The 15,590-nt window shown below is 33.5% G+C and overlaps 1 protein-coding gene across 1 annotated transcript in view; it reads right to left on the reverse strand.

Moving 5' to 3' along the window:
- The window catches only part of LOC132110812 (adhesion G protein-coupled receptor A3-like), a 67,503-nt gene that overhangs the window by 20,358 nt on the left and 31,555 nt on the right, over positions 1–15,590 (reverse strand). Inside the window, exons 3-6 of the mRNA XM_059517790.1 lie at positions 13,081–13,152; positions 5,534–5,605; positions 966–1,037; positions 517–677 (exon numbers count right to left, since the gene is read on the reverse strand). Coding sequence (XP_059373773.1) covers positions 517–677; positions 966–1,037; positions 5,534–5,605; positions 13,081–13,152 — 377 coding nt within the window. The remainder of the gene's footprint in view (positions 1–516; positions 678–965; positions 1,038–5,533; positions 5,606–13,080; positions 13,153–15,590) is intronic.

Raw genomic sequence — 15,590 nt, forward strand, 5'->3', positions numbered from 1 at the left:
TGTAAATAATACTAAAATAACACTTATTGTCAGAACCTGATAAATGTATTTAATAATTGATGAGAACTATAATATATACACACACAAAAAATGTATTATATTAAAATTTTAAAATATATATACAAGTAAATTATCATAAATTATCATCCTAAAATAATGCTTAAAAATAATCCTAAAAACTAATACAATATAAAAAGCTAATTCAAAATGTTCAAAATAAATACTATAAACAAAATTTTTAAAAATATTTCACTGATTAATCAAACCAAATCTTATTAAATATAATTAGTGATTATAATGAAATAAATAAATATTTAAATAAATAAAATAAAAAATAATCATGTTTTAATAAATTTACATTTAAATAATTTTTTTTTTACAAGAAAAATTCAAAAAATATTATACACACATATATATATATATATATATATATATATATATATATATATATATATCACATCATTAGTTCAGTATTAAAACAAGAGGAGTTAGTGGAAAGAGAGTGTGTATTCTTACCACAGGTGAGTGTTTGGGGTCTGAGCGAGGTTATCAGCTGACCCTGCAGGGAGCGAGGGAACGAGCAGCGAGTCTCCTTCACCCCGATCGCCTTCTCTTTGATCCAGACCACCAGCCATCGCAGGTTACAGTCGCACAGAAGATAAGGGCTATCAAACTCCCTAAAAATGTATGTTCCAAAATCATAAAAACTACAACAGTGCCAATAATAAGATCACAAGAACACTCCTTTGGACAGAGTGTGTGTCAATGGATGCATTAACGTTAGGTCTGACAAGACACGCCAAGTGTGATGAAACCTTATCTCAAGTGTTTAAGTTAACAAATATGAAGTTTGTGAACAACACAAGCACTAATTAGCTAATCTGTTTTAGGTGTTGTGCATGACATTTGTGCTTCCATTGCAGTTTTATGTGCAAATGATATATAGTAAAACAAAAAACACTTACAGTATTTTTAGAGAGCCGAGGTTGTCGAGAATCCCTTGAGACAGTGAAGAAAACTTGTTCTCTGAAAGGTTACTACAATAAAAAGGGGGAATTAATGAGCAAAATGTATTATGCTAAATGACAACTGATATTAACATCATGACTCATTTTTGCATTGAAAAACAGAAATCACAAGTGAATTTCACAAACAGCTACGAAGGAAAAGCAAGCAACACATTGAATTAAATGTGAATTTTCGAAGAAAAACTGAAATAGTATTTTAGTGTAAAATGTACTTCAAATAGTCATAGTTCAAGGGTTATTCAAGTTAAGTAAAACTAAGACCATAAAACTTGAAATGAATTCAATATCACTGAAATAAGATCAAATTATATATAAAATGTATATTGTATTTTATTTTTTTAAATTTTAATATATACTTTTTTTTACTGAAATAAATATTAAGGAAAACTATACAGAAATATAAAAAAATAACAACTAAATTACTAAAACTTTAAAAATAAAATAAACTAATTAAAAACATTAATAAAATGTACACAATTATCACAAAGATAACTGATAAAAATAAAAAATAACTGCTTTGTTTTATTTACAACTTCAAAGAAATTGAAATTGATTATTTATAATACTATTACAAAATAGTTCGCATTGCTCTGGGCATCTGTGAAATGTGTGCTAAATTATTTTACTAATTTGGTGACAACTTTCTGTACCACTGGGGCCTGAGTGTCATATCTGTTCTCTAAAACGACCAAAAAATAAAAATAAAAAAATAAAAATAATATATATATATATATATATATGCTGTAAATCTGGTCCCATTTATTCAAGTGGGATTCTTTAACATATTAAATGAAAAAGCATCAAACAGTTTATGTTTTCAGTTTTTCCTGTGTACCCTTGACATCACATATGTTGATCTGGTGAAATCTGTTGAGTTTCAGCTGCTGTCTTTATTGAAATAACGGGACCAGTTCTAATCTTCACCTTCAGCAGGTGAAGACGATGCTCACAGTTACTCCAGCAGCTGTCGCTGGCTAACAAGACATCAACGTTAACATGCTCATCGTCTAACAACACCTGTTATGAGCTTTAGCATTCTGTGAAGGGTAATCACGCTAATGAGTCTCAGCCAAACACCACCAATGACATTTGTGTTGTCATCATCGCAGTCTAATATGAATATCATCAGATGAACAGACAGACAGATGGAAGGATTGATAAGTAGATAAATTAGTACAAATAGGGCTGGGCGATATGGAGCAAAAAATATATCTCAATATATTTTGCTATATCTCGAAATACGATATATATCTCAATATCTTTACAGGAAAAAAAACCCCCCCAAAACTACTGCAAAAACAAATATGCCAAATATTACATGTTTAGGGCCCTATGAAATGTTTTATTTTTTTCTTCACCATATGTTTTATTGTTACCTAATTCTGTGTTTTAGCATGTGCAATTATTTAAATGCATTATTGTTACCTAATTCTGTGTTTTAGCATGTGCAATTATTTAAATGCATAAAAACTACTTAATTTGTAACATTTATTTTCTTAAAATAGCCTTATGTGAAATGTTTTTTCCCCTCTGAAATTAGGTGTATTTAAATTTTTCTGGTTATCAAATGAAGGCATAAAACATTCATTTAATTTATCTTTTAATTATTGAAAATTAAGCAAACTTTATTTTTTGGTAAACAAAGGGGATTTACTATTAAAAATAAAACATGGGAGAACTGTATGTGATTATTCCTTAAATTATGTTCGTTTCATTTTAATAGTAGTAGTAGTAGTAGTAGGTAGGGCTGGACGATTATGGCCTAAAATCAAAACCTCGATTAATTGAACATTTTACCGCGATTACGATTAATGAACGATTATTTTGTTTCGGTTTTGTTTTGTTTTTTTGCCCTCATAGTTCACTGACAAGGTTTGTACTGTAAATATGATTGACTATCAGCAGTTATTTTATCTATGTTCGTAACATTTCCAACATTCAAACATTCATTGTTTGAATTTTATCGATTGCGATTCTTATCGATTCCTTTTTTCGATTCCAATGATATAAAAAAATTAAGTCAAACATTTAGATGTCAAACATTTTTACAAAGCATTCTGTTGCAGATGAATAACATGAGCAAACATCAGCAGCCTACAAAACACTGCAAGAGGAATTTTGCCTGTGATAAAAAAAAATACCATAGCAAAAACAACTAGATTAATATAAATTTCAAATATTAAAGTGTTAAAGACAAGATAGGTCAGTAATAAGAAAGGAACAAACAAATCAATTAGCAATATAATAAATAAATACAACTAAACTAAATTTCAGGTACAGAAACTGTAATTAAAAGTTTAAAAACACTGCATAGTTTTCTTTTTATAAATAAAATAAATATTAATCAAGTAAAGCTAATAAATATATTCAGTCAAGATCAGTGAATGATTTTCTTTTGTTCTTTGATTAACATTAATGACAGCCAGCGTGTTTATTAGGCTGTTGTCTCTTTAAGCAAAAATACTGCACATGTGTGTTTTCTTTCTCATCTGTTTATGTTCACGTAAGACAAAAACAGCTGTGTTTATGATGATATACTGATGTAGTTTTCTGTATTGTAGTTTCGACTTAGAACAACCTTTTCTACAGTTAAAATACACAGAACAGTCCGAAAACGGACACAAACCGGGAACCCGCAGCGCGACCGCCGACCGCTACTCTCTATGCACGCGCTTGTGCTTCATGTGTGCTGCACACAAACATGCTATAATAAGTTTTGAGATTCTAAGCTCAAAACAATATATCGAAATCACAGGACAGCGCTGACAACTAGTTTCTGCGTTCCTCTGTGCGCGCGATCTTCCATGTTTTTCGATTAATCGTCCAGCCCTAGTAGTACGCTATGTACATTCTGCTGAACAATAGTAATAGATTTCTGGCCGTTTACAGTTCTGTGTATGTGATACTTACCGTTACAGTTCTGTGTATGTGATACTACAGTCTATGATGTGATATGACGCTAGTTTTACTAAAATCAAACGGTCAAATGCTCATTAAGCGACTCTCGGAGCAGTTCTGGAGATGTTGTTCATGTGTACACATACTCATTTAGTGAGACGACAGAAGCTGAAATCACCGGAGCGCGCGCTTCAGTGTGTGTAACGTTAATGAATGAAGCTGCGCTTCTGCGACATTCATTAACACAGACACGCAGAAGATGCAGGATTCATATTTAAATAGACTTTTCCGGCTTAATATTTACAGATATTAGTCCATATCGCGATTTGATGTGAGTGCAATGACCTACTTTTGATTAATTCATTCAAAATTTTAAAATTCCGTGACATTCCACGTTTAACTGTAAATTCCATTTTTATGACTGGATTCCGCGATGCCATCCATGTTGTCTGCATCGTGGAAATCATAGGGCCCTACAGTAGACATCTGCATGATGTTCGCCCGACGCCTTAAAACCGAGGTATCTCCATGTAAATGGAGCCAGTTGTCCTTTTTTTTTTTTTTTGACTAGTTCTGTAGCCTCCGGGCTGGTTGCGGACGACGCCATGTTCAACGCGAGGGGAGGGGAGGGGGAACAAAAGCAAGGAGGCGGGGGGCGAGCACAGCACAGAGAAGACAAACAAGCAAAGTGGCAGAATCAGAATTAAATATAAACAATATATCGATATATACTATATGTCAAAATCCATATCGTGCTTAATAAAAATATCTCGATATATTTTAAATATCGAGATATCGCCCACCCCAAAGTGCAAAGTCTGTGAAATGTGTATGGCTGGATTCATTTTACACTAAAAGAATGTGACTTTTTGTTGTTATGAATGTGTCTCACAATACTTATAAATAGAGTTGGGTGTAACACATTACAAGTAACGCGAGTTACATAATCAGATTACTTTTTTCAGGTAACTAGTAAAGTAACACTACTTTTTTAAATTACAAGAAAATAGTTACTTTTTCAAGTAAGTAACACCAGTTACTTCGTTTTCCCATTTACTGACTGACAGCTCTTCTGTTCTTACTCTAGATTAAATGTGAACAGGCTTTTACTTATCTCACTTGCACAAAAACAGATTCAGTATTCCTCAAAATGAATAAAAACAGTCAAATGCAAACTCAGAATAACACAAACCCAAACCAACAAATAAATGTTAAGTGGCACAAATTTAATTTATGTTTTTAATCTCAATTCTGTCTTTGCTGCTGACCTTCAATGATTCAATTCAACCACACTAATAAGCAAAACTTGTTTGTTTGGAAAAAACAAATAATTCCAATTAAAAAAAAAAGTATATTAAAAACAAACAAGCAAGCCCAAATGAGAACAAGTAATGCAAAAGTAACGCAATGCATTACTTTCCATAAAAAGTAACTAAGTAACGCAATTATTAACTTTTTTTTTAGGAATTTGACACAATATTGCAATGCATTATTTTCAAAAGGAACCTTCCCCAGCACTGCTTATAAATAACCTACATTAACGGTATTTTGAAGAATTCTCCATGTCAAGTTCATATAGTAGAAAAAAAGAAATAAAAATAACTTACAGTTTAACAAGGTTTGTGAGGCCCTTGAAGACGTCCACATTGAGGCAGCCAATCAGGTTTTTGGACAAGTCTCTGCAAGAAAAAAATAAATAAAAAAGATCATAGAAAGTGTTGTGTAAATGCATACAAGAATCGTTACTCAATTTTTAAGAGTTCGTGTTTGGGGTACGGTTCATGTGTTTTCCGCCGTTTTAGACAGTATCACAATGCATACGCACGCTTTCCCCTGAGTGTAAACAATGATTATTACGCAGATTACTTTTGTGCGTGCACTCTCCCCCCGAACGTAAACAACTCTGATTACATCCAATACGTTCTTGGGTACTCTCCAAAATGGCGGAAGATGTAACTCGGGGGAGAAGAATGGTTGAGTAAATTAAGTTATTTTTGTTTTCTTTGCGCAAAAAAAGTATTCTTGTATTGGGATGTAACGATTACCACTTAAATCATGATAAAATTCCCCATGGTTAGTTTTACCATTTCATCTTTTAATTATTATTAAAACCGTATCAAATTACCGCGTTAAATAATTAAGTCCGGTATAAAACAGTTTTAAGTAACAGTCTCACGTGCGCACAGCACACAGAGTAGTTTAGTTTTGAGTAAAAATAGGGCTTAATGGCTGGGAGGTTTTTAAAGAGTGCTAAATGAATTATACAAATGAATATATGAATTAATTAATTATATGAAGGTACCTCTGAAGGTTCTGACTGTCTTCAGAAACAATTCTATGGCATTTTGTTTTCATCTTCGCTCCATGTAATACCTAAAGAAGTGTCCTTAATCACAATACTGCTTTGTTTCATGGAGGTTACGGGAAACAGCTCTAATTCAGCTTTTACATAAGCGCCACCTGCTGTCAGCGAGTGGATTTATAAAGATTTCTACATTCAGTCTATGTGCAGATTCTGTCTGGCCAAAAACAGACCAAATTTGCATGCCCTTGCTGTAAATTTTGACCAGTTGATGAAAAACAAGCTTATGTGGATTCTAAACATTTAAACAATTCATATATGTTATCTAGAATTATTTATGGAGCAGATATAAAATATATATAAATCACTTATTAATCTTTTCTTAATTTAAAGGCTGAAATGAGAGGTTTACCTTTTTATTAAACATTTAAAACATTTACATGAGATATTTGAACATGCTATTAAACTGTTGTCAGTCAAGTTGTCATTTAAAATCCGAACATCATTGGTAATGTTATTGTTTTAGTGATTATACAAAAAAAACGTCATTTTATTTGTTGTTTGTTGATTTTTAAATATAAAACTTGGTGAAGTGATTTGTGTGTCGGTACTTTTTTAACATCTCCGGCGCATTTTAACAATACCGTGATAATACTGATAACCGTGATCATTTTGTTCACTATAAACGTGAACAAAATGATCCCTATTCTCGTAGCATCGCAAAAACTGAAGTGGAGCCACTGATGTCACATGGACTGTTTTACAGATGTATTTACTATGTTCCTGGGCCTGGGAACATTTCAGTGGTGTTGCTGTATATGGAGGGTCAGATATAAAAATATCTTAATTTGTGTTCTGAAGATGAACAAAGGTCTTACGGGTTTGGAATGACATGAGTGTGAGTAATTAATGATGGTAATAAGTATTTTCATCTATTAGTTATATTTTATTTCAGATTTATTTCAATTAATAAACAATACAGAGCATCCATACAGCCATGTATAACTGCCTTTCTTGTGCAAAACATCTCTTATAAAAACACGAGACACACTTCACCAAACACCAGTCAGGAAATGATCTCATCCTGTCTGTATTTTTTCAATATTGACAGCCAAACTACCATTGCATCCTCGACAAAACATAATTATTCCTGTCAATCTAGCAGATGTTCCAGTCTTCATACAGGACAAGACATGTTTTTGGCAATGGTCTCTAAACCCCATCTAATCACCCGCTTTCATGTCAAGCCACATGTTTCAGACATACAAGCAAGAGACATAAAAAAAACACAGCACTGTGGTTTATAAAAAGCTTCATTCCAACATTCCAACAACATGTGTGGTTGAGAAGTGCACAGATATGATTAGAGAATGACAATAAAAGAAGCAAAATAAATAAGCATATATCCTAGTCACACCTTTATGAAACAAAAAAGCATGAATAGTTTGAAATTTGAATTTAATGGCGAGTCCTATAATACAAACCCTTTGTACGATCATATATTTGACTCAGGTGACTCACAATGGAAATGGAAGTGACTACCATAACAGAGAGCTTAACAATGAGGAATGTGTGGCTTGTGTTTTGCATAAAAAAAGCCCTTGCACGAATAGTTATTATGCATCATCTAAATCATTATTTGTTGTATAAAAGGTGAATGGTGGTTCTTTTTCCTTCTGCTCCCTTATTGCTTACTTCAGTCCCTTACTGATGCAGTTTCTGTGGGAGATGCTCCATATAAATTTGCAATTTGACATGTGCATGCTGTTTATCAAGCACATACAGTACTTATACATATTATTGTATAATTTGAAATAACTATTTTCTATTTGAATATAGTCTAAAATGTAATTTATTGCCGTGATCAAAGCTAAATTTTTAGCATCATTACTCCAGTCTTCAGTGTCACATGATCTTCAGAAATCATTCTGATATGACGATTTGCTGCTCAATTATTATTGGTGCTCAGTTATTATTAATAGGTTCTTATTTTTATCAATGTAAAAACAATTTTTGCTGCTTTATATATTTATTTATTTTTTTTGGGGGGGGGGTAATTCTCAGGATTCTTTGTTTCATAAAAAGCTCAAAAGAACAGAATTTATTTGTATCATCACAATTGGTTTTACTGTCACTTTAGATCCATTTAATGCATCAAGAAACAAAGAAACATTTTCTGGTTTCTGCACAAATATTAAGTAGCACGACTGATTTCTGAAGGATCATGTGGCACTGAAGACTGGAGCAATGATGCTGAACTCAGGAATAAATGACATTTTTGAAATAATGCAACATTTTTCACAATATTAGCGTTTTACTGTATTTTTAAGCTCATAAATCCAGCCTCAGTGAGCATAAGAGACTTTATTAAAAACACTTACTTCCAAAGTTTTGAGAAATACTGTAGGACCAGGTAAAAAGTTGATACAGCTGTTGTTAAATATTGAGATGTGAACAACTAATCAACAAAACTGATCATTTATATTTAAAGTAATAAAATTCACAAAGAGTGTAAAAAAAGATACTTAAACAGAAAAAGACAGCTGAAGACTAATTTTAACAATTATGTTTGGTATGTGACCTTGTATAAAAAATATTCTAAATAATATAACAAATTATATATATATATATATATATATATATATATATATATATATATATATATATATATATATATATTAGAGCCCGACCGATATATCGGCCGGCCGATATTATCGGCCGATATAAGCTAATTGCATTTAAATCGGCATCGGCATTTATAACGGCCGATGAAACATGAGAAACAGAGTCTCATGCTTCACTCATGTTATGAGTGTTGCATAGTGTGCCCACCAGAGGGAGCTCTGCAGCTCCAGAGTTAACAACAGCGCCAGAAGTCCACTACAGAAGAAAGCGATCAACTGTTTTGACGGTGAGTCTGTCGTTCGTCATGTGAAATGATTGTAGATTTAGTTCATACCCTGTATATAAAAACTGTGCGGTAGTTCTAGCTAACGGTCCTATCATTATCACTTCTAAATATTCTGTAACATCACTTACAGCCGCTAATGCATTGCTATATTAGATTAGCCACAAAGCTAATACCATGTTTATCAGTGGAAGAGCGCGAACGTTAATAGGAGGTCAAACTATAACGTTAGCGTTTAACTTATTCTTATTCTATTGCGGTGTGTTTCCCACATAATGAGCGCGTAATTGGGCCTTTCACACAGTACGCGGTATGCACGGCGCTTGCCGCTGGGCTCAGCGTTGCCCTTCAGATACAACGCGATTTGCGCTGCACTATGGCATAGGCGGAGTTTTAAAAACGTTTAGCGGGAGCTCTTTCATAGTCTGTTCCTCCTCCTTTCGGTCAGCAGCAAACATGTATCTGTCCCGTTGTAAGAAGCGAGCGATAGCGCTAGTCCTGCTGATGAGAATTAAGAGAGAAGCAAGGAAGAAGAGGCTACCCTCAGGTCCAGAGAACAGTTTGGTGAATTCAGGCTGGTTACGTTACTCTAACGCTAATAGCTTCCTTTTTAGCAGGCCCCTTAAATGCTTGCTATTAACTTGTTTGAAGGTGGTTCTTCTCAAAATTGACAGCGGTGTGTTCATGACACTAACATTAACCATTCAACTTCGAATTGATTCCGTAATCTTCCGGTAATAGTAGGCAAGACGATGTTTTGATTCAGACTGCACAAAGAGAAGAGGAGAAGATATACGGGTCTGTTGTGAATGTGTCTGTGAGAGCAAATATAGTGTAGTTACAGTAACTACAGTAGGTGCGTCAGAAATGATTAAACCAGAGGGGACATGTAAATAAATGTGAGCTGAACAAGCGCTTTTTTTTTTTTTACATATTGTTTCAAAGCAGCTTTACAGACATAACAGGAAAATGTTGAAATAATATTGTTAAATATAAGTAGGTAATACCTATTGCTTGACAAATAAAAAAAATATATATATATTTCTCATTTTTGCCTATGTAGGAGATCCCAGTTTATTATTATTATAATTCTAATGATGACATGAGTAATGATACATGGTGATATTATTAATACACATGCTTATTCTTTCTCCGTCTCTCTTTCTGCCTACAGATGGCTGAAAAAGATGAATGCTGTAGAAGCAAAGTGTGGGACTTCTTCTGCAAATACTTTAACTTTAGTATTATAATTTATTTACAGTAAACACACAGACTGTTAAAACCAGCTTCAACTGGAAGAAAGTAAAAGTGTTAAATGTTTAAAACCAGACTGTTTTTTGATCATTAAAAAATATATACTTTTGATGTGCAATTGTTTAGTCATTGAGACTGTAATCTAAGGCTTTTTTTTAACATAGTCCATTCTGGAAAATGGTTTATACAGCCCACATACATAGAACAGGCAGATATTTTGCTATTGAATGTTGTGTAAATGCAGTTTATAGGAAATGGGTCTAATATCCAGATTATTTTTAAAATCAAAATATCGGCTTATAAATCGGCTCTTTTCGAGTTAATATCGGCATCGGCCCCCAAAAATCCATATCGGTCGGGCTCTAATATATATATATATATATATATAGTTTAATATTATAAATACAAATGATTTATCTTTTTAAAGATTTGCCCCTGACATTCAATTGTGTTCCAGTTAACTTATGAAAATAATTATTTTACAGTTTAATAAAATATGAATAATGCTCAATCATGATTTCATAATACTGTCTTTTAGATAACACATTAAGGTATTATCATCTCTCACGCATTCATCTTCTTAAGCTAATAACTAATGAATGCATTTTGGTAATTAGCATCAGCAATTTCTTTTAAAGTTCAGGACACTTTGACATTATCTGCTCTAGATTTGGCAAAGTAACTTGGGCTCTAAAACTGTGAAAATTCATCTAGTGCACCCTCTCTCAAAAGTTTGGACGGCAACGATTCTTTTTCAGGGGACCCACATACTTCTCCATTTAGCCAGCCAAAGAGAAGTTTATATTGGCAAGGAGTGAGTCATATTACACGGCTGCGCCATACACGCGAACCTCACAAGAGAACGTATATAACCGACCGCTCGCCATATATGCATGCTGCTTACTTCACTACAAACAAAACACAGAACAAACTATCCTTTCTTTCTCCAAGTCTCAACAGATCTCACACACACACAACTAATGGCATGTTAAAGTCGATAGCATCAGTCATGCTGTGCAGAATGCTGTCTGGACATCATCCATCTGGAGTGAAGAACTGCAGAAAGATAAAGTCTTATTTTTGTGGTTGCACACACCCAACAGTGAAGCTGTTTTCACTTGAATCAGAGCATTTCCGCAACAGAGGTGTCAACCAGTGCTATTTCAGAACTACTTTTTATACTGTCACTGTCATTTTAGTTCAATAAATTATATATATGTGTGTGTGTGTGTGTGTGTGTGTGTGTGTGTGTGTATAAAACAATTTAAAATTAATCCTGACCTTTATGTTCCTTTAAATTAAAAATTAATCTTGACCTTTATGTTCCTTTATATAGACATACATATACATACAAAATAAAATTACATGTTTTTGTCTTTTTAACATTGGTAATTTCCTTTTAATTTGAGAATTCTTTAAAACTGAAACAAAATTACTAATGTCAGAATTTAAGCATTAAAAATAAAAAAAATGTAAATTTTATTATAACAAAATAAATATTTATTGCTTAACTTTTTCCCCGCCAGCATTTTTGAAAAAAGTTGTCAGCTACCACCAGCAATTTTGATGATTTTCACTAAAATGTATATTTGTCTGTATGAATATTTGAATATGCAAAACACCAAAATAAAGATCAAAGCCTCTACTTTATAAAAAAAAAATATATGAATACATTTCAGCTAAATAAATCAGCTTAAAGCATTCTTTTTTTTATCAACACTTGAATATAGGTAGGTTTCATAAAATTGTATAATTTTGAGCAAAAGGGTGAGAAAATCTCATTTTTAATTAAAAACTACATCTGGATAATATTCAATACAATTATCAAAGCATAAATCCAGTAAATCGCTTCCATCAACACCTCCAAAGCTTGCACAGACAAATACCACTCCCTGGATCATCATTTTACTCCGTAACATTATGCAGTTTTCATTTATATGCTGTTTATTGCTGATGATCGGATTAAATCATCATATGCATCTGTTTACATAAGAGATCACTCGTTTCTTCCTCCTGTTCATGTGTGTTTTTGTTCGGGATGTTTTGTACTCATTCAGAAGATGTATAATAGCGTCCCAAAGTGTACAACAGTGAAAACACGAAAAGCCATGAAAACTCGTCAATGGCGGGGAAGCGTTTGTCTTCTAAATGAAGAGATAACTCGTCAATGGTGTGGAAAGAGTTAACTACTATTATATTAGGTCATTTTATTATTTTGTCTTTAAATCTTTTTTAGGGATGGACGATATATATCTGCCGATAATTAATTCGCATCTTGTCAGTAAAGCTGATTCTGTAATTAGTGGTAAATTTCTACACGTGCATGATTTTACATTGGGCAGCATTTACTTATTAAACGTTGAGCAGCATTTACTACATAGAGCCGTTGTTCACTGACAAGCTGCGCAAAACCACCATTATATTTTGCGCATGTTTTGCGCAGCCTGCCAGTAAACAGCGGCTCTGTGTAGTAAACGCTGCCCCACGTTTAATTTTAATACTTTAGATTTCAGTTTTTGTGTTAGTTATCTTAATACATGAAGTTCAACTAAATTATAAAGTGCAGACTCTTCATGACATCGCCAACTACAGGCCTGGCATGCATAATACAGCATTTTTAGTAATTTTACTGATCCGTGTCAACGGGGATCATTTTGAGGATTGTTAGAAAGGTTTCAGATTATACTTACAGTCTTTTGAGGGCGAAAAGTCCATAAAAAGCTCCCGGTTCAATATGTGTGATTATGTTGTTCTTAATGTCACTGTGAAGAAAAAGAAACAAACAAATAAAACAGTTTTAGATGGTGAACATTATCAAACACTTGAAAAAAAAAAAAGGCCTTTGGTTAGTTTCAAACATGAGCCAAACTGAGCCAACCCAGCCCTATAATAACAGGTTATTAAAAACTCAGAAAACATGCCAGTGGGTATAACACTCGAACCTTTTGATGCTGTGACATGCTGTAGCTAACAGCCATAAGCGAACGCAGAGCCCATAATAAATCACTCTCGTTTAGCAGTGTAACATAGCTCGTGGATTGGAAGCTCTTCAAATGCAGTAACTCAATCGGCAAAATGAATCATTTTAGGTGATTCAATAATATCCTGATGTCCTGCCTTTTAACTATGAATCAAATATAGGAAATGACATACTGTAATTTAAGAATGACCACAGTAATGTGATCAGTGATATAATAAGGCAGTTTAGTATAGCAGAAACTGACTGACCACCACTGACAGAACGTAAAATGGGCGCTCAACAATCACAGAATCCAGCATAACAGAAAGAGCGGAAAAGTTCAAAGGCTACCGTCACTGATAACCAAAGCCCACACTTGTGCTAGTCGTCTAGCTCTGTTGAAAACCTCATCACATCACAAAGTTCCTGCGTCAAAGGCGGACTAAACACGTGAGCCTCTTTGATGTCGCGCCATTTGTGGTTTGAGGGTGGAGTGGGCATGCAATACGATGAGAGAGAGAAGGTAGACTAAGGTGAAATCAATGATTATAGGCTTTCTTTAAGAACAGCAACATTTGAAAATGTACCAAGCAGCACGACTGTTTTCAACATCGATTATAACCAGAAATATGTCCTGAGCAGCAAATCAGCATACTACATTTCTCCAGACTGCACCTGCAACGGTAGCATTTGTGACCAAAAATATTAATTTGCGAGTGATATTTTTGCTGAGATTGCTTTTCGAAGCTGCATTGAAACTGCAATTTGGATCTCCAGCCCTTTGGTCTCCTCAAAACCTTAATTTATCTGCGACTAAAGAAAGACACGAACATCTTGGATGACATGGGGGCAGGGATATGCCGGTATCAAATTTTCCTGTTGCGATTAATTGATAATGCTTTTATCATGGTATACGGTATTATCACGGTATTGAAATTTTGTTTTAAAAAAAGTGGTCATAATACAGTATAACAGGTTAAATAACTTTTTTTCTTATAACAAAAATAACTAAACATTTAAAACAATAAAGCAATACAGAAAAATATATAAAAGTTAAATGTTTTACACATTAAAGTGCAAAAGAACTATAAAAACCAATAGGTATCACTTTACAATAAGACCTCATTAGTTAACCTTAGTTAATGCATTAACATTCAAGGCAAGTTTACTTATATAGCACATTTCGTACACAATGGTAATTCAAAGTGCTTTACATAAAAGAAAGTAAAAAAAAGTCATGAAGAAAAATAATCACAAAAATAAAACAAGCAATTTAAGAACTTGAAAATGAAAATGATTTAAAAATTGACTTAAAATGAATTTAAAACAGTTTAAAAATAGAAAATCATTTTACATAAAATACAGTGCAATACATAAAATATAGTGTAATCAGTTCGGACATCGCATAGTGCTCATTCAATAAATGCACAGCTAAACAATGAGCAATAGCTACATTTACTATAGAAGTTATTAATCTTTGTTAAAAAATACAAGTCTTAGTTCATGTTAGCTCATTATATAACACAGGTGCAACTAATCAATGTTCAGAATAATTTTTTTATTGGCAGTTTGTTAACTAATGAAGCCATAATGTAAAGCGTGAATGAACAATAAAAGATCAAAACACTTTCAAACAATATCTAGGGCATGTTGTAGTCCAGATAAAAAAAAAAAATGAATGTTTGAAGATAAATAGCCTATTAAGTATTTCAGTAGTTGGCTCTGTAATAAACACCATAGGTAAAAAACACAAATCTGAATGGTTATTTAAAATTATTTAAATATGGTTTAGAAAGTAACAGCTGCTTTATTTACTGTGTTTACAGGGTAAGGGCTGCATTTTAGCGCCATCTGTTGTCAGAGAGTGAATGTGCTTTCATTCAGCGCGTCTCTCTCGTGTTCCTCCATGTGCTTCTCATGGGCAGGGGCGTCGGACTGGGGGGGTAAAGGGTACCGAGTACCCAGGGCCCGAGGCAGGGGGGGGGCCCTTAGACGTCAGTTTTCTATACATACATATACATGCACTAACATTTGTATAGCATTTATGTACAACTAAAAAAGTTCCTGTGCAAAACTAAACTTGTAGTTAGGCGCTGGTTTGGTATAAAAAAGTCATTTTCATGCTGTGCAGGGCCCCACACCCCTCTCGAATCAATGCAAATGGTACGACCCGCAGGCCAGGTGCTTCTGCTGCGGACCCGCGGTGATTGAATCAGTTGATGAGACAGGAGCTGGAGTGAG

Source organism: Carassius carassius, chromosome 2, assembly GCF_963082965.1.
Source record: "Carassius carassius chromosome 2, fCarCar2.1, whole genome shotgun sequence".
NCBI lineage: Eukaryota > Metazoa > Chordata > Actinopteri > Cypriniformes > Cyprinidae > Carassius > Carassius carassius.